Below are 20,278 nucleotides of genomic sequence, written 5' to 3'. Positions count from 1 at the left end.
CATTACTCTTCCCGTTGCGTCATCATCGTCTCGCCCTGTGATGACGTCCACACTCCGCGTCTCGTTCGCACGTGGAAGGGGAATGGAGGGCGGATTGGGACGCAGCTCCGGGCCCGGCCCGACGTTAGCGCTACGCGGGACGTTGATGGCCGTCGGCGGTGGGAGCCGACTGCTGGTAGCGCGGAGAGGGGAGGAGAGGTCAGTGCGTGCCAGGTGGGGTGGGGTTGCCCTCCGGCTTGGCTCCTTGGGAAGGGACTTTCAGAGCGTAGTGATGCGACGAGGGAGACCGGCTTTAAACAGAGAGAGGGGAGATTTAGCTTAGTTATAAGTTAGGAATTCTTCTCTCTTCTTCCCTCAGAGGGCAGTGAGGCGCTGGCACAGCTGCCCAGAGAAGCTGTGGTGCCCCATCCCTGGAGGCTCTCAAGGCCAGGTTGGATGGGGCCCTGGGCAGCCTGAGCTGGTGGGGGGCAGCCCTGCTCACAGTGGGCAGGGATCAACTGAGTTTATAATGGCAAAAGAAGTTCTGAAAGAGTTGACACACTCTATGGTTAAAGTCATGTTTATTCCACTTCCTGCAGTTTTAATCTGTTGGGTTTTGTTTTGTTTTGTTTTGTTTTATTTGCAGGGATGATGCTCTCTTCGTGTATGACTGTGCCAAGGTGGAAAAGAAGGCCTTAGGAAATAAAGGGTGAGAAAATAAGTGTAGATATATGGTGTTTTCCTTGATGGTGCATCTGTCCCTGAGGTTATGTGGCTGTCGAGGTAATAAACCCATGAGATTGCTCCTTGAATAGATGATGGCCAGATGCTCATTGCTAACCCCCATGGATATGTAGAGTCTTGCAACTGGGGAGGAATAACTGCATGCATCAGTATAGGTTAGAGGATGATCATCTGGAGAGGAGCTCTGCAGAAAAGGACCTGGATGTCCTGGTGGACCACGGGTTGGCCATGAGCCACCAGTGTGCCCTTGTGGCCAAGAAGGCCAGTGGTATCATGGGGCGCATTGAAAGAGTTTGGCCAGCAGGTCAAGGGAGGTGATCCTCCCCCTCTACTCTGCCTTGGTGAGGCTGCATTTAGCATTTAAGACCCAGTTTTGGGCTCCCCAGTTAAAAAAAAAAACACAGGGATTTCCAAGGAGGAGTCCAGTGAAGGGCCACAAAGATGATGAAAAGCCTGGAGCATCTCCTTATGAGGGAAAGGCTGAGTCATGGGTCTGTTCTCCCTGTTCTCCCTGGGGAGAAGAATTCTGAGAGGGGTTCTGATAAACATTTATAAATATCTAAAGGGAGGTGGGAGGCAAATGGATTAGGCCAGGCTCTTCTCAGTGGCGTGTAGTGCTAGGACAAGGAGTAAAACTTGAACACAGGAAGTTCCATACTAACATGTGGAAGAATTTATTTACAGGAAGGATTATGAAGCACTGCCCAGGGAATTTGTGGAGTCTTGTTCTATGGAGATATTCAAGACCTGTCTAGATGCTACCTAGATGTGTGTCCTATTGCAGGGTATCCTTTCTAGCAGGAGGTTGGACTCGGTCATCTTTTGAGGTCCCTTGCAACCCCTGTGATTCTGTGAGATATATCGATGTATATATACTTTTTAGTTTCATCTCAGAAAAAATGCTGCATCTTTGATTAGAGCAACTAAGAAAACAAAACAAAAAAAAGAAACAAACAACCAAATCGGTACAATCTTCACAGAATCACAGAACTGTAGGGGTTGGACGGGACCTCTAGAGATTATCCAACCCAATCATCCCTGCTGAAAGCAGCTTCCCTACAGCAGTTTGCACAGAAAAGCATCTGGGTGGGTCTTGAATATCTTCAGAGGAAACTCCAAAACCTCTGTGGGTAGCCTGTTTGAGTTTGTTCTTCCTTGTCTCAAAAGATCACTGAGACCAACTTCCTGCTAGAAAGGGTACCCTGCAATAGGACACACATCTAGGTAGCATCTACAGGGACTCCCTGTGTTCCATTTTCTGCCCGTTGCCCCTTGTTCTATTGCTGCACACATATAACTTCCTTTGAGTCTGTTCTGTAAATTAGGAGATTTCAAACAAATGAAAAGGTCTTAATTTAAATTCAACCACTTGCCACTGTTATATCCATGAACAATTTTCCTATTTTCCCTTAAAAGCATATGAAGATATGCTAGCATGAACCCTAGTACTTTTAAAGGAGGGAATGGTGAAGCCTTGGCCTTACATCAGTTTCCTTCTTCTTGTGCTTTTTCTTTCCCACCACAGAGAAAAAAGAAACGTAAAACTTGCCTCCCAATTATAAAAGCTGTTAAATATTTTAAAAATGCTCTAAGTATTGAATAAATTATTGTCTATAACCATACACTTGGCTTGAGTGCTGTCTTCTTATAAACTCATGTGGAGGTTCCCATAGTGTGCACCACCCAGAAATAAGCAGTATGAAAACCACGATTTCTGTCTGAATTTGACTGCAGCAAAGTTCTGTGTCTTGTTTGTATTGCTTAGTTTGAATGAAGGGTAATTTCTCACATGGTGATTCTGATTCAGGGTTTAGTCATTGCAGCCATCAGCTCTGTGCACTGTCCTGTATCGTGAAGTGGAGATGTGTCTTAAAAGTTGTACATTTATTCCTGGTTGTTTAAATTCCAACCTCTTGAGTTGAGAAGAAGGGTTTATCTTATTTATTATTACCTTAGCGGTGAGTATAAAGAAGATGAGTTTGTTGTGTCTGTACAGAAGGTCAGTACAAGGCACAAGAGGAAAGCTTATTCACTGTAGGAGTGCTTTAACATTTTAACAGGACACAGAGAGGTTGTAGAGTCTCCATTCTTAGAGATATTTGAGATTTCACTGCACAGAACCTGAGCAGCTTGCTGTAATTTGACTTGAATTGTAGTACACTTCTGAACTGAGTTATTCTGTTATTTGTGTGATGTGCCTCTGTGGGTCTTCTTGTAGAATATTAGCTGTGGCATTTAGAAATTATTGTTTGTTTTTTTTTTAATTAACATTGTTAAGTTCTAAGATAGCCCATCATGTATCTGAAACACACCTGAAAGCATCTTTGAAAAGATTTTGTGGGCAAGGAGAGTCTCTATAGCTTTGCCTTAACATTCAACTTAGCTTAACATTTTAAGCTCAAACATGACTTCTAGTATTGTACTTTCTTCTTTCTATTTCTATTCCTTCTTGCTGGTGGTGTGAGAACAACCTTCTCTGGAGAATTTCACTTGCTGTGTTTCAGGTTGTGAACTCTTTTTTTTTTTTTTTTTTTCTTTTCCCTTCTCTCTATTAGACAGGATGGACAACCAGCAGACAAAGGAAGTGATAACATCCTAGCTTTTGCCTTCTCCCCATCAGGAGATTATTTTGTCTTGACAGATGACAACAAACAGCTGATTCTGTTTCGGACTAAGCCCTCTTGGGAATGCATTAGCATCAGGTAAGGAAGCAGGATTTTACTTTTCTCTTTGTAATTGAGCTGTGGATGATTAATACAGTAGAACTTGTGGTGCAGCTGTTTCTTGTTGCTTTTTTTTTTTTTTCCCCCTAGAACTTAAACAAAGTAAATGTTTTGGGGAATTCAGAGATACATATCAAGAGGTGGTGTGTGGTACATCTCACACCAAGAGTGGAAGTGCAGATGTTTATGTTGTTGTCTGGGAAAAGGGTAATCACTTTGTTTATTCCAAAAGACAATATTTGCATCTTTTAAGAACTGGAACTTTACCTTCCCCTGGAGAGTGCTAAGGTTGAGCCTTTAAGAGTGACAGTGAGCAGTTTAGTGAACATGCTGTCTGCTTCTGTTGATTGGAGAAGATTTTCTAGGGAGTTTGTGAACTCTGTCTGAAAAGTGTATCTTTAGCAATACTGCTGTTTTCTGTCTGTAGTACAGTTCTCTTCTGAAAACTGTCTTTAGCTGTCCACCAGAGGTCCTCCAGTTACAAGTTTTTCATTGCTGCTTGTCACAATCCTCTGTAAAAAAAAAAAAGGGATCTGTGAAGGACTTCCTGAGAAGGTAACTCATTGTGTTAGGACACTGCCTCTGGTGATCTTGACAAGTGCAAAATCAAAATGAGCTCTGTCTCAGCTTGTCTGTGTGTGTGGGATATACATGACGGGCCTCTGGGTTAACCATAGTGGTTTAATCAGTGTTGTAGTGAGTAATTGCTGGCAAAATCAGAAATGACGAATTCTGTTCACTCTGTGTTCTCATTTCCTTGCTGTCCTGTCCTGTTCTGCCTGTAAGATGCCACTGGATAATTGTTTGACATTTTTAGTTTTCAACAAGAAGGTCAGTTAAGATCACAGATGGAAATTTTGTGCTGTTCCTACCTCCTGTTAGGAAACTGGAAATAGAGTCAAAAGGATCTCTGCATGGAAAAATAGATTGCCAAGGCTGAGTTATGTAACTTGTGGTGGTTTTTGTGGCAAGCTGTATTAAAGGTTTCACACAGTGCTAGTTTTTGTAATAAATAAGCTTGTGTCAGACAAGGAACTTCTGAATCTAAGATCAAAGGCAGTACAGCCAAACTTGAAATAAAATTTTCTTGATGGCAAGGTATCCTATTTGGAAAATGTGCTGCAGTGTGTTTGTTAGTAGGCATTCATGTCCTGTAGGTTATGCTATTCACAGTCACTAAGAATATGAAAACTTTCATCTGTCTTTTGGAAGTGTAATATGTTGTTCTTTTGCCTCTAGAGGTCGCTGGGCTTCAGAGTATGTAGAAATGTCCACTTCTATGATCCCCATTGTCTGCAGTCTTATAACATGTCTTATTCAGAACATAGGCTAGGAAAAGAGGTATTTTGAAAATGGAAGAATAGTAGTAATAGCTGTTAATGGCTGTTAATTTGCAGAAACATTCTTAAGTGATTAAACCTATTTTAATACTTGTTTTTCTGGTATATGTGGCCCTTAAATTTACCTGAAAAGTTGTGAGAAAAACATTATTCTGGCAGCTGGAGCTATGAAATGCTGACAGGTGATTTGGGAGAATCAAAGTTCCATTTCAGGGTTTTGACTGGACAAGAAGTCTTGGGACTGTATCTTTCTGACTCTGTATGTGAGGAAGAACTTCCTGCAAGGATCACAGAGGACTTTGCTGTACAATACAGATTAACTACTGGAGAAAGGGCTTCAACACAGTTTTTAATGTGTTGTTGCAAAGTAGGAGCTAAGAGCTTCTACTTTTCTTTCTTTTTTCCACGTGCCTAGGTTGGATTTGTCTTATAGAGAATGCAAGAAAATCCAGTAGACTTTCTTTAAAGCACAGCTGTTTTTCTTTCAGGCATGTGAATAGGAGATGCACTTCACTCGTTATTACAGCTGCAGAGGATAAGATTCTGGTGGCAGACAAATCTGGTGATGTCTATTCGTACTCCATAACAGAACCACAAGCAGAGGGTAAATTTGAACTGGGTCACTTGTCCATGCTACTGGATGCGGTAAGCACATGCCTCTGTGTACTTAGTGTGCAAACTTTACTCCTTACAATGTAACAAAACAGTTCAATTGTAAGGGACCTACAAAGTTCATCAAGTCCTATTGCCTGACTCCTCAAGGGATTAAACTTGTAGTCACGTCTTTAATTGTTGCTCTTCTCTCAACTTTAGATAGTTTTCTTTGCCAAAGCGCATCAGCTTCCTTGTATAGATGACATACATGCTCTGAAATTCTTTCTACTGAGTTTGTCTGAATTTGGATTTGGTGATTTTGGAAAAGAAGCAAGCATTGGGTTTATCTGTCTGGATACATGACCATTCAAAAATTATTTGTGTTACAGTCACAGAAGACTTGGAGATGGAGAGCATAAGGGAATTCACCCAGTCTGTCATGTCAGCTTAGCTTTCAGTGTGATAAGTTTCTTGCTTTTGAAGATGCAGTGGAACTTGTGCTGTAGTGCTTTCAATTCAGCAGATTTTACTGGACTTAGTAGTCTGTGCTACTTGTCTTAGTAAGCAAGCAAGTTGCTGTCATAAAGATTTGTGCATCAATCGTAGATGAAAATGTGTGGCTTAATGCTTGCACTTGCTATTCAGTGTCAAGAGAATGAGGTAGTCTACTGCTTCTATCTTTCACTGGTTGGGAAAAGTGTTTTAAAACAAACATTGGACTACTGGATACTAAAACTGCCACTTTTTCAACAGGCACTGAGTCCTGATGACCGGTATATCCTAACTGCAGATAGAGATGAGAAGATCAGAGTCAGTTTGACTAAGGCTCCTTACAACATTGTATCTTACTGCCTGGGACATGAAGAGTAAGTTCATTGCGCTCAGTTCTTCATTGTGCCTCAACAAATGAAGTGCTTGTCTGCCCAAATTATATTAAATGTCAGCCAGGTCTATGTTACAAAGACTGCAAAGTTTGGAGATTGTTAGCTCAAAACAGTCTTAGTCTTAGGAAGGGAGTGTCTTGTTTGAACAGATATTCATCTAATGGCATCTTAGGAGATCAGACTTGCAAGTTCTTTGATAATACAGCTGTGGTGGGTTTTTTTGTGTGTTTAAAATACAGCTGTATTGATGAGAAGGCTAGAGCACTCTTTCATTAAACATTAGACTACAGTGAGCTAGGAACTATAAAGCATTCCTGTAAAACAGAATCCTGGAATCACACTTGTAAATGTAGTTTTCTGGTCTTTCTGGTAGCTGAAAAAAGGGACATGGTGTTTTTCTTGAAACTGTTCTTTTGCTGTGGGTAAGAACATTTAGACAAATAGAAGGATATGTGGATGTGTCCTAGGGGATATCCTTATAGGAGGATGCTGCCATGATCTAAAATGCAGTCCGCTATGAGACTAGTAAGGGATGTCTTCTAGCTGGTATAGCAGTAGTAGCCTGCAGGAGGGACTGTACTTTCTCTCCTCAGTAGTTCTTCTTGCATTAAGAAGACGCAAATGGCAAATAGACTTTAAAAGATTCCCATGTCTACACTTTGCTTTGTAAAACATCTGTACTATTTTCAGTTTGCCTTCCATCTCTGCATGGTTCTGTGGGCTTTTAAAGAGTTTTTTTTGTTGTTGAGGGATATTGAACTTGCTCAGGGAGGTGGTTGAATCACCATCCCTGGAGGTGTTCAAGAGACAGATATGGTACTAGGCAACATGGTTTAGTGGGAAAATATTGGCAGAGGGTGAATGGTTGGACTAGATGATCTTGGAGGTCTTTTCCAACGTTGGTGATTCTGTGATTTTATGATTTTATTTTCCTTAGCTGTTGGTACATTTTGAAGACCATAGTGATAGGGTAACAAAGGAGATGTCACCCTGCACAGGTCACAGAACATGCTTAATTCTCTTTGTCTAGCTGCGGATTTAATTGAGGATAACTACAGCCTTCCAGGCATGTTCTTTCATAGGTTGACACAGCATGGTGCAGTCAGCTTGCTGTATCGGGAGCAAGAGTTAAAGTAAGACAGTGTGACTTTGGAACTTGAGGCGTGAGAACAACCTATCTGAACTTACTCAGAGCATTTAGGATGCATTAATTTGGAGTGCCTGTTTGATTTTTATAACACAATTTGATAATCTAGCCTCTATAGACCCTGAATAGTATGAAACCTCCGAACTACGCATGTTAAAGTGTAGTCTTTGATATCAGATAATTTCTATAGCATATTTACACAGCCATATCTGCACTTTCCACCTGCTGTGTACACAGTTGTACTTCCTAATGAATAGAACCTGATGCCTCAGTAGGCAGTTTTAAACTGAGGCTATTGTGCCTGTGCAGAGAGTTCACTAATGGCTGAGTGTAGAGAAAAGGCACTTAATGTAAATTGCTTGAAATATATGCAAAAATTCAGTCTCTAAGGAATGGATAAGCAAAGGACTGCAGAAAGCAGCTATAATTCATGGATCTGGTTTCATGGTCCTGGTTTTTCTTTTGGAGGGCTGCATGGTGATTCTTGTTCTATTACACTTTCATGCACCTGCTATTATGGCTTTGTCATGAAAGTTTGCCATTACCAAATCTCTTCCTTCCTTTCTTTTTTTCTTTTTCTTTTTTTTTTTCCCCTTCTTGTTTTAATAGCCTTAAATTTGTGCCTGTTTTCAAAAGCAAGACAGTCCCACTCAAGGCATTGCATTTTATATTGCTACGCTGTAAGATAATAATAAACTCCAGAAGTTCAGGTCCTTGTTGCCCACCAGAGACAAGACATAGCAATATTAAATACTTCTGGAAAACAAGGATTCTGACAAGGAATGTAGACACTGGTGGTAAATTGTCACGGACTTGTTTCAAAACTTTGTAAAGATTGGTTTTGAATGATCTCCAACTGTGATGGGAGAGATGTTGTAGATGAAGGCTGAGTCATCGCTGTTGAAGTGTATTAAAAGCATCTGTTGATAAGTGGTTTTAGTGGGCAGCATGAATCGAGAAAAGGGAGTGGGCTACCTGAGTAAATCTGTCTACACTGGCATTCTTTTTGGTCGCAATAGTAATGCTCTCAGCTGGGAAGAAGTTAGAGGAATGTGTTGAGAGCAGGTGGGAAAATACTTCTGTTAAATATGAAGTTTGTATAATGTATATAGTGTACTAAGTACTGTAGGCATACCTTTTTTCTCCTCTTAACTGGCTTTATTTGGAGAGTCTTTTTTTTTTATTATTTTATTATAAGATTCTCTTTGAAATTGGTGTTTTCTGTTAGTGTGTGTTAAAAGACACACACTGAGTATTATGGAAGAGAGAGTTCAGTGTTTGACTTCTTTCCCTTTAGGTTTGTGAGCAGAATATTTGCAGTACCCAACTATCCTGATCTTCTGTTGTCAGCTTCTGGGGTATGTATTGCAGTTTCTTCCAAAAAGTGTTTTTCTTGAAAATTTAGACTTTAAAACCATTGTCTGCTTGTTTTATTCCCCCAGGTCTCCTGGGACACTCAGAATAATCTTTCTTGCATGTCCTCTCTCCCTTTTCCTCCCTTTCTCAGCTTTCTGTTCAGTGTTAAGCCATTCTATTGCTGGACCATGAGAACCATTTACAATGTTTATAGCAAAGCTAGCTTCTTATTAAGATCTTTGGGATGGAGAAATTGCAAAGCCCTCAGTATTTCTTCATCATTAACTCTTGCTTTGGAGCACTGACAAATTTTAATTGTTGCACTATTTAAACAACTTTGAAGCAAATGAGTATTATGTCAGCCTGCTGTGGTAATGAGTGTCTTGAGAATTAATGGCCTTAGAATCCCAGATTTTCTTAGAGCTTTTGAGATGAGAAAACTGTACGCTCGTCACCCTCCCACTTGCTTCCCTGTGTGAGACATGCTCTGAGTTGTCCTCTTCTATATGTCCTCATAAATGCTTCTAGTGTATGTTGAGTAGAGACTGCAGTGCAGTATAACACAATGCTTGGATGACAACTGAAGAAGCGTTTTAACTTCCTGCCATTCTTTTTCTTAAATTGATGGGATTCTTTTGTCACACCAGACCTGTAGATGGAGCTAATCTGAATTAAGGGAAACAGTATTATTCGTATCTGAAACTACCAAAACTGAATAGGTAAAAAATAATGTTGAAGATTGTTGCAATTCCTAGCATTAAGAACTTCTGCTCTTGCATCCCTAAGACTCCTGTCTCTTGCTCCTCCTTCTGTTTAAGCAGCTCCACTGTCCACGTTGTGTGGCTGTATTTCATTCTTTGCAAATTCTCTGGAAAAACAGTCACTGAAGAGAGGTGTTCAGTTTTTCTCCAGGAGGTTACTGAAGCAGATGAGAATTTTGGTGATGACAAGAATAGGTGTGGAGAAAGGCAACCTGAAAGAATTGCTATTAAAATGCTGATCACATGTATTGCTGTGCTATTTGAGACCAATAGACTTGAAATCCAGTCTTAGATCTACCCAATTTCCACTTCAAAGGGAGAATTAAAGTTATCATGACTGAATAATTTAGAATTATGGAGGGGGGGGGAAGGGGGGTGAATTATGTTAATTAAAATGCTTTATTTGCAATTTGAGGTCTTAGCTAAGTGACTACTTAGGAACTTCTGTGGGAATCTCTTCAGGGAAATAGAATTTAGCTGTGGGCCACAAGTTGCCACTCTTTGCCTGAGGAACTGTTAGTCATCAACTTGTATTCACTTCAATCTATCCAGGATTGCACTCTAAGACTTTGGAAGTATGAAACTGGGGAAGAGGTATACTGCTGTCAGCTAAGCAGCATCTGTGGGTCTGAGACAACCAAAATGGACCAGGTATGGCTGTGTCAATGCTTTTGCTGTCCTGTAGATCCTTGTGACTCCCAGAAACGTTTGTCACATTTTGTTAGGAGTACACCCCTTCTGTCAGTGATATTGGAAGTTACATACGACCTAGAAACTGTTAAATAGGCTGGAATTTAGAGGAAGGAAGAAAGTCCCTGAAATTCATTTTTGTCTTACATGAATTACATGAATTTCTAAAAATGCTAAGGAATGACTAAAAGTAGCTGTTCTTAATTCTTGCAGAATACATGTTCTGCAAAGCAAAATAAGCTTTCACTTACTATTTTTTTCAGAGAACACTGATGTCTTAGTCCCTTTGCTAGAAAGTATACTGTAACACTGGAAAAATCTAAAAAATTAACCCATTTGTAACATACTTAAATTGCAACTTGAACAGCACTTTAAATTTTCTGAGTGAAGAAGCTTTGTAATATTTGAAACAAGTTACCTGAAATAGTGTTGCCTTGTGGAATCAAACTGCTAGGATTTCTTTTTTTTTTGATTGTTCTGAAACTGGGTGTCATCCAAAATGAAAATATATGATTTGCTTGTTAAAACTGAATATCCCAGAAGCAATGCTTATACTGCAGTCTGTATGTGAGTAGTATGATATATACATGTTCAGGGTGCCAATGGGGAGCTGACCTGATCTTGTTAGTCAGATTCCCAGTAATGAACTGGGAGGACCGCACATGGAGGGACAATACTCCTAGGGACAGACCTGATAGCTCAAGTTGTTTTCTGTGCAGAAAACATCAGTAGGTGTTTGGTTTTGTTTGTTTGGTTGGTTTTTAGGAATAATAACATGCAACTTTCATTTCTGTCTTTAACAAAGCTCTGAGGGCAGCCCACTTGCATCACAAGATTCAAACCTCGAACACTTGTTTTTGCCCTTGATGTCCTTTTAGCAGGAGTTCATAACAACTATCTGGACAATGTAACCTGCTCTTGAACTTAAAAATAGTTGAAATTTTAAACCAACTTCTGTCTGGATACACAAAGTCTTTCAACTCATTTCTGTTTGAGTTTAGTGCTTGAAATCTGGATTTTTGAAGTTGCTACTGACTTTTTTTTCCATAAGTGAAAAATGGGTTCAATAAATTAGATCACAAATCCACCTAGTTGGTATCCTTGTGTAGTCTGGGTGTTTTACACTTGTTGTCAAAAGAGAGTGTATTGTTGAAACAACATTGTTTGATAACTGTTGAATCTGTGTCTTTAGTAATGTTGCAGGGCATTTATTTGGGGTAAGAATGGCTTGATTTTACAATACTTTGCCTGCTAGATTTATTGGGTCATTGGAAACTATTAAGCAACTTGCTGTGAATGGAGTCATATTGTTACTTCTGTGTGACTTGTTGCTTAGACTAGCTGGCATATAAATTAACAGTACTAAGATTCATAGAACCATTTAGGTTGGACTTCACGATCTTGAAGGACTTTTCCAACCATCAGCCCGACCTCCTGAGTCCCATAACTAAACCATGAATCCTAACACCATTGCTTACAAACAAGTTTATCCAAAAATAATATAAACTAACAAATGCAGAAATAGATATAAAGGAAAAAAAAGCTCCAATTCTTTTATAAAGATTTTGAACATAGTTCAGTAACTCTTGCCTTGTCTCCTAAAACACCTGATACAATCACTTCTGTAGGATGACTGTCTATATGCTAATGGAGTCCTTTAGTAGAAAGTTGGAGTATCCTTTGATTGTTTGAGAAATTTCTGTATAGTTGCTTTGCTCCCAATATGAGTAAACAGTGACCAAAAGGGAATGCACACAAATCGTGGATTAAAATATATAACACATCAATTAATAAACTGTATTCCTGCAGTGCTTTGCAGTTCATTGGCACATTGCGTGTCTTCTGATTGCCGTCTTAGAAGCCTTAGGCTGACCTGTTCCCTGAATCAGTGAAATTCTGGTTGCCACCAATTCTTAGTCATATTAAAATCTGTCTCCAGCAGCTAAATTAGCAGCACGTGCAGAAGGCTCAGTTGGATCCTAGAGTTTGTGTGTACTTGGAAGAGGCAGTATTCTGGTGATTACAGGCAGATAAATGACTTTTAAACCTCAGCGCTGTGGGTTGCCACCTGCATGCTGTATTGCTACACAGATTTCACTACATACTTCTGGCAGACCAACTCTACAGTTTTAAGCTTGTGTGATGACCATTCATTAATGCATTAATTTTTCTTAAGAGATTGTTTCTGTCTTGATGGCCAGCCAGACCAAAGGAGTGTTTTGATGGCATTGTAGGGCTGGAAATGCCAGATAAATTGATGTCCAGCAGTGGTATTTAGTCATGATGTGCATCCAGGTGTATCAAAGGGCAAAGATCATCTTCAAACCAAATGTGACATTTATAGTTGGAATTTAAGGTAACAGACTCTTGAGTTAGTGCTTTATAGGTGGCACTCAGTCTGCTAATGACTGGCAACCAAAGATAAGGTGGGATTATAGTCGTTTTTTCCTTTCCTTCATGTTACATTTCATTTTTGCCACTGTTACCCGCTATGAATTAATTGAAGCTCAAAATATAATTTGAAGCATAGTGATAATGGAATTGCAAGTAGTGGTGGGCCACATGAGTACAGAGATGTGGGCTTATTTTCCTTGGCAGATGATGAATTTGTCTGTTTTGGGTATGTAGGAGTGTTTTTGAGCAGTGTAGTCGTGGTTTCAGTTGATAGATTGCAAATTCCTAGTTCATTTTTCCCCCTAGAATGGAAGCAATTCTCTAATTCCATGGTGCTATATAAATATTCTCCTTATTTAGAGCTTTCACCTCATCTGATCCTCTTGACAACAGAAGCTTGTTTAAAGTCCAGAACATGAATTGCACAACTCCACCCCACTGCTCCAGTAAATTGAGTTTCCATTGGGCTACCGCTTCTCACAGACAACATCAGAAGTTAATTTTAAGGTGTTGGCAAGCTGATAACACTGGCACACAAGTGCTGAGTAAGTGAAGAGAGTATCAAGTGAACATCTGTTTATCACAGGCTGTTCACACAGCTATTCTCTAAGTTAACTGCTTTCATAGGCTTGTCCTTGAACAAGATACTATTCTGGGCTTTGCATTCAATTCACTGATTGTGAACTTCCCCATTAAAGAAACATGGAAAGGAAGGAGCTTGCTAAGAAGATGCGTTTCCATGTCTTTGTCCAGCTGCGAGTAGCATTTGGTTTAAATCAAAGTCTCCCTGGTGAGGAGTGGGAGAGAGCTTCTGCATATGTAATGTTCACAGAACCCTTTGTCTCTCTGACAAAGCGTGGACTGTGTAGGTGGGCACTTCCATCACTGCACTTACTGTGAAAGCTGGCATGAGACAGAGAGAAGCTTTGTTATTAGAAATAAATATCATCTTGGATTATTTCCTTGAATGTCTAGAAAACCCACTGGTGGTTTATAAAGGAGTTGTCAGTTCTACTCTAAAGTTATGGTGTGATTTCTCACTGCAATAACTACATCTAAAGTGTGCATTGTAGCTACCCACTCATCTTCATCCTAATAAGTATTTGAAACAGCAAGCTTATGTTATATCTGTGTTATACAGGGGTCTGGGGTCCCCCTTTTAAATATGAAATAACAACTTTGTAATTCTGCAGCGGAGGAAGAAATTAATGCCATCTGTTTACAAGAGCTCTGATACATCCCATCCTTTTGATAAAGGATTTTAGAAAGTGTTTCTTCTTCTGTCCAACCAAATGGGTGAAAAAAGTGAGAAGCATGTGCTGCTAGCGGTGCATGCTGTTGTTCTTTCTTTTTCTCATCTCCTCTAAGAGATTGCATCACACGAGGTTTTTTGTCTCTTGTGCTGGAGATGCACCGTATAACCCTGATTTTCAGCTATAATTATACTGTTAATTAACTTTCCTTCCTGCGGTTAGTTCATCTTTTAGCAGTTGTCATGTACTGTTCAGAAAAGGATTAGCTTCTTGTATTAAACTTGTTGACTAGAATGCTTGGAGGCTATAAGAGCTTGTTTTGCTTCCCTCAGTTGATTGCAAAACTGTGGGGTAGGTTTTCTAACAACGCCTGCACATCAATTGCTACCTTAAAGAGTAATATTCAGATGAAGCTGGTGGACTAGAGGCTCTGTTTTGTGAGCAGTGTTGTGTTAGGGAAAGAGGTGAGGGATGAGTGGGAGTAAAAGGAAGGGGAATTTGAGGACACATCTGAATTCTGCCAGCAAAATGACAAGAAGATACATTTTCCCTGCCCTAAAGGTAGCAACTGACTACTACTCTAGTAAGAAGGCTTTATTAATCAGAAATGTTATCACAACTTAAAAATATCCTTGAGAACCAGCCTTTTTGCTTTTGCAGTCTCATCTTTTATGCTGTATGATAGATACTTTTGAAAGAGCACCCTGGGGCATCTTCTTGCAGATTTTGTGCTCATCTCCAGTTCTTAGTTCCCACTTAGGGACGCTCAAATCAGCTGTTATATATTTCAAGTGGTATGGTTTATCTTGCAGAGATATTGCCCTGATTTTCTCCCAAGTTCTCAGATGAAACTGTATGATTTCTAAATACAATATAGATAGCTTTTCTTCTTTAAAACTAGGAAAATGGCCTGAGATAGTCTTGCCTTGTTCTTCAGAACATGTTTCATGTTGGGCGGTATGGCTTCACTCACATGCAGGCTGAAAATGGGGGCAACCCAGCATTACTGGCTGTGCATTACTATCTTCCTTTTCTAACAAATGTAATAGCAGCTTAGCATTACAGGAAAGAATTTTTAAGGGTGTGCTTTCCTGCATTGTCTTATCTCATAGTTAGTTTATTGAAAGTAGTTCATTAAAACTGTTATATTTTATCTCTGTTAAGATGGCTGCAAAGGGGGAAGTGTGAAAAGCTTCATAAAACAGCAAACACTGGTGCAAAACATATTTGACTGCAGTTTAATTATGTTGCTTAGCTTGCTGTAAATTAAGACATCTGGTGAATTTTTAAGGATAAGACACAAAGGTGAAAGTGAATTTTCTGCTTATAAAATGGTCTTAATTTACAAGGATGTTTCCTTTTCTTTTTCTCACAGAAATATATTGTCTCAAGAATAGCCTACTGCTGTCAAGGAAGTTATGTTGCCATACTATGTGACTGGTAAGAATAAAGGAAATAATGGCTAAAGTCACTACAGCTCCTCTAAAGGAGAGAACAGCTGCTGCCATTTCCTAACAAACTGAAGTACTTGGTACTGTTGATCTGAGTGTCACAGGGGTGCCCCCTTCCCATGGGGGAAGACTGAAAGTCTTTTTGTGCATGGTTTGAATGCAGAGTTGAGTGAAAAGACTACCTGATCTAGGCAGGTTTTGCAGAATTTGTGATGCATTTCCCTCATGGGAGGATGCAAGTCTTGGGCATGATGGGACTGCCTGGCCCTTGTGTTTTGTTCAGAGTGCTGTGGTACCGAGTACCCAAATGTGACTTGTGCTGTGTTCTGCTCCTGTAAATTAATTTTGCCATTCTATTCAAAATCACCATGTTACTTCAGTTTAAAACTGCCAAGAGAATGTGTTGACTTTTGGGTTCAAATCTATGTGTCTGCGTGAGGAAAGAGCACTCTGGAGCTGAAGGAACCTTACAGTCCAGCTGGCAGGGGAATACCTTGCAGAGATGGGCAGTCTTCCCCTCTCTTTCTGCAGCACCTAATGTCTGCCAGGAAAACTGTTCTTGCTGACAAAAGCATGCCAGCAGGAAAGGGAGAGATGGCCAAAGCTGTCCATACAGTCAGCAATCTGTCCCCTTGGTGAACTTGGTCTTTGCCAGAGGACCATCTGGCATGTACTGCCAGGCTTTGTGTCGGCAGCTGAAGTGTCTGTGCTAGTTAAGCCAGGAGCCACGCCATGCTCTTTGTCAGGGTTTTTTTTTTTTTTTTTTTTACAGCTCCACAGCCCAGCATTTCTAAGCAGTGTTGCTGTGTAGGCCTTGTAGGCCAGCCCAGAGAGAGTGGAGATGTCCAGGGAAGTTAGGGAGCACAGTACATGAAGGGATGAGGGCTATCAGGAAAGATGGAGATGAGTTCCTTGCCAGTGCTGTGCTACAAACCTGTTCTTCAGCCATTTTGTGGTTTCCTGTCCCTCTCATTCCTCCTTCATTTCCCTGGCATGTAATTATTTTCCTTTTTTATTTTTATCAGTGCTCAGATAAATATTCTTTCATTTGGAGTCCTTTAGACCAGTTGTACTGTGATGAAATGCTCCCCATGTAAATCCTGAGTAATTTCCTTTACTACCTTTTTCTTTTAAAGAAAAGGCAGTGTGGCTGCTTTTTTTTTTCATACAACATTTGGAAGACCATTTGACATACTACATACCTGCAGCTTCTGCCTCAGTGCTAGGGTATTTTTTGCAATTCCTAATGATTTGCTTTGGCTTTGTTTGGATTGAGAGTGGGTGTTTGTCATTTGCTGAGAAATGATGGCAGTAGGTGGATTTGGTAATAATGGTAATTAAGTTTTTCCTCTCAAAAGTATTCCCACAGTCTACATCTTTCAGCTTGATGCCGTTGCCCAGCAGCTAGTTTACAGAGAGCAAATCTCTTTGAAACATAAATGTTGGGACATTGCATTTGAGGAAACAGGAGAAATCTTGATTCTACAGGAAGACAGTGAAGCCCCTCTTCAATTGTACAGACCATGTGATGGACAGTGGAAGGTAGATACTGATGTTATGCTAATACTGTGGAGGTTTTGTCTTGACCTCCTAACAAAACCAGGGTGAACTATGTTCCGTGAAAACTAACAACTGATATGCTTCTTTTTTTTCAGTTTTGAGACTGAGTAGAAGTCTTAGTTATCACACATTCTACTTCTCTTACGTCTATATAATGCAAAGCCACTGAGAGCTTGCTACCAGTCTCTTCTCTGGTAAAGCTAACATCTGGTGCAGTAGCATCAAAGAGAATGTTTGTCAACCATGGTACACAGTACTTTAAAGCATTGCTTATGCACTCTGGGTGCTGCACTTGTTTAGTTTAAAAGTACTCACAGTTCTTTTGCTGTGCTCATCTGTGAGCTGTTGCATTTTTCAGTTTGCTATCAAACACCAGACTCCTTGTTTATGCATGAAATATCATGTAGTGTTCTTCCTTTTTCCAGTCTGTAACTGATGATGAAGAATTGCAGAGGATGTCTAAATATCTTCTTGACAACTGGACAGCATTTGAAGGTGAGAAATTTGGCCTAGGAACAGTAATTTTAGAGCTAAAGTTTTAAGAACAAAACCAGAGTTCTGATCAGTTCTCTTAAAGTTACTTAATCTCTCAGCTTTCCCTTTTCAGCTTTGTCTTTCTATCCGGTATGGAAATTAGTGTTGATAATGAATGGTATTCAAGTTACTGTTCTTAAAAATAGTGCAGGAATCTGTTTTACACAGATACCTTGGCATATGGCTGTATATAAACACCCTATTACAGATCTGCTGCAATCTCTCTTACTGCTCTGATACTGAACTTCATGGTTTGTTTTCTTGTTTCTTGTTTCTTACCTTGATGTGAAAGTATGGTGGAGATGGTAAGAGAGTAGATAGTGGCTGCCATTAAGGTGGTTGTGCTCGACCTTCAAAATCTCAAAGGAAGTCAAGTGCCCTTTTAGAAGGGGGTTGTGTTTGCATGTAGATGTTGCAGACTTGATAGTTACAGCCAGACAGATTATTAAAAGTACAAGGGCTGAGTGAAAATGAATAATAGGGAAGTAATAAGAGAATGCAGGGAAAGAGATTCTGAGCATAATTTTCCAGTGTAGCAAATTACTGTGATACATGATAGCCTGTTGCATCTGCGGCTGGGAAAGGAGGACTGCTCCTTGACAGGATCTATTATGCTTAATTAGTAAGGGAAGGCTCACTTGATAAGTACTTACTCCAGTCCGTTATTAGTGCTTGAAAAGGCAGCTACTTCTCTTGAAAAAGGTGATCATTATATTGCTTAAACCAGTTTTCCAAATGTCTGCATAGCCTCCTTTTTGCCTTTTAGAAACATCTTTCAGCTCTTTGCTGATTCTTAGGCTTTAAGATGTGTAGGTCAGTGTTGATGCAAATGTTGAACTGATCCCAGAAAGAAGGTCAAGCAAGATTTAGTGCTGACTGACCAAGCAGAGTGCAGAACAGATATTCAGAATGACAGCATACAGTTTGTCCAGGGACAAAGGCTGCTCAGTTGGTTTCTGTGTGAGTGCAAGACCCTCGAAAGTAAAACCATGTACTTTGCCAAGTACTAGCGAGGCAAAGTTGCTATGTTTGTGTACCAAAAAGCAGCAGTATGTGTATGTACATTACTGTGGAGAAGAACACTTGCTTCAGGACCAAACTGTAGCAAACACTGGATTTTCATGCTAGTGATCAAGATTTTCTGGAAGTTAAAAAAAGGCAAGGGTAAAAAGGGGAACCAGTGATAATTAGCTTTGTCAGATGGATCCTCTGGAATTTTCAGAAATGTGAACCTAACCAGCTGGTGCCGTGGTGAATTCTCTGCAATAATAATCTGATTGCAATCTTTTGCATGGTAGTTACCTATTCAAACACCTCTAAACTTACAGACCTGGAGATGCTATGATGACTATTATGCTCAATTCACAGAATTGTAGCAAAATCACTGGGGGTGAATGCTTAGAAGTGCATATGTACTGGAAGAAATGACTGATGCCTGCATCTCTGGGCTTAATTTAAGAAACTCTAGGAAACAAGTCAACTAAGGACAGTTACGTAGTAATTTATGGCCTTTGCATTGTTTAAGCACTGGGGAAGAATGCCAGCGGGCTGTCTAATAATAGGTTGCTACAGCAGTAATTTAGAAACGGGAGCCTTGAAGTTGTGCAAGTGTCCAGTGTGTAAAGAGAGCTGTGCTTTCCTTGCTTGGGAGCCAGGTGCCTGCCTGGGTATTAATTTTTTTAGCTTGGTTGCACTTGGCTTTGTGAATGCAGAACAGATGATACTCCCACAAACAGTGCTGATGCTGTATTTAATTAAGTGGATAGGACTACAGTAAATGAGTTGAAATTCCATTGTCTGAATCTCCAGTTCAGGAAATAATTGGTGAGACTGCTAAGGGAATTAACACATGTCTTGTGTTCCTGTTTTGACCACTTGCAGGATTTGTTGGTGCAGAGAGCCACTACAGCAGTCTGTACAAGGCTTCGTTTGATAACATGGCTGTCTACCTACAGAGGAAAGAGGAAAGAATACAGAAGCAGAAAAAGAAAAGGCAGAATCTGCAACATGATGCTAATGGACAAACCAAAAAGATCAAAACAGAAGAATCATCACTATGACACTGTTTGTTGTTGGCTTGTAACTTTTGCCTTGCTGAAAGGAACTGGTTGGGCTGTAGACTGTTTTTAAATGGAAAAGGATTAATGGAAGAAGATTTGTTTAAACTCAGATTCAAGTTTTCAGGCAGCCCATTGTGGCAATATCCTGCTTGCAGCAGCTATTTTATGTACTGTATGTCTAAGCTTCTAAGAGCATAAAAATGTCAGCATTTCAGTCCTAGGGATCTCTGATGCATGGCGTATGATTATTGGTGGTTTTCCCTGAAGCAGGATTTTCCTTTTGCCTACTGTGTTCAGGCTTGCATCTTCAGGTGAAAGTGCACTGATTAAAATTGACGTAATATTTTTTTTCTTTTTTGTTTTCTAAATTCAGTTGGTTAATGTAACTAGCACAGCATAACTGGCTATAGGAAAGGGACTATTGCAAAATTCTTGCTCTCTGTGAAGGGTTTTAGCTGAGGCTAACCCATCTGTTTTTACCCTTTATCTTCCTTTTAATGTGGTCAGACTTCTGCCTAGCTTCAATTCAGTGCTTCTCTTTGGAGGAAGAAGTGCAGAAATAGGTTTTACACACTGAAAAGTAAAAGTGAAAAGTGTCAGTCAACGTTATGCTATTGGAAGATTCTTCTATTGCAGTATGATCCCAGTCTGTCTGTGAAGATGATTTGAAAGGCCTGTGAGCAATGCTTGGGAGTGTGTTCTGCTTCATTCAACAAGAACTCTTTCATGTTGCAATTAGCCAAGAGGCACATCTTTTTGAAAAGTTATCAGTGAGAGCCTTCAGGGGTCAATTGCTACTTCATCACAG

At 40.0% G+C, this 20,278-nt stretch overlaps 1 protein-coding gene across 1 annotated transcript; it reads left to right on the top strand.

Annotated features, from left to right (window-relative positions):
• The first annotated feature begins 4 nt into the window (after nucleotides 1-4).
• On the top strand, nucleotides 5-19,806 carry WDR4 (WDR4 tRNA N7-guanosine methyltransferase non-catalytic subunit). The gene is made up of 11 exons (XM_031594652.2): nucleotides 5-198; nucleotides 626-688; nucleotides 3,279-3,425; nucleotides 5,275-5,431; nucleotides 6,134-6,246; nucleotides 8,709-8,769; nucleotides 10,081-10,179; nucleotides 15,241-15,305; nucleotides 16,675-16,858; nucleotides 17,302-17,371; nucleotides 19,292-19,806. The coding sequence occupies exons 1-11, from the start codon at nucleotides 41-43 to the stop codon at nucleotides 19,468-19,470; spliced, it is 1,296 nt and encodes a 431-aa protein (XP_031450512.2). The 5' UTR covers nucleotides 5-40; the 3' UTR covers nucleotides 19,471-19,806.
• Nucleotides 19,807-20,278: the final 472 nt, after the last annotated feature.

Source organism: Phasianus colchicus, chromosome 1 (assembly GCF_987193195.1).
Source record: "Phasianus colchicus chromosome 1, bPhaCol1.hap1.1, whole genome shotgun sequence".
NCBI classification, from domain to species: Eukaryota; Metazoa; Chordata; class Aves; order Galliformes; family Phasianidae; genus Phasianus; species Phasianus colchicus.
Note: the sequence above shows the minus strand (reverse complement) of the source record. Positions and strands in the feature narration are given on the sequence as shown.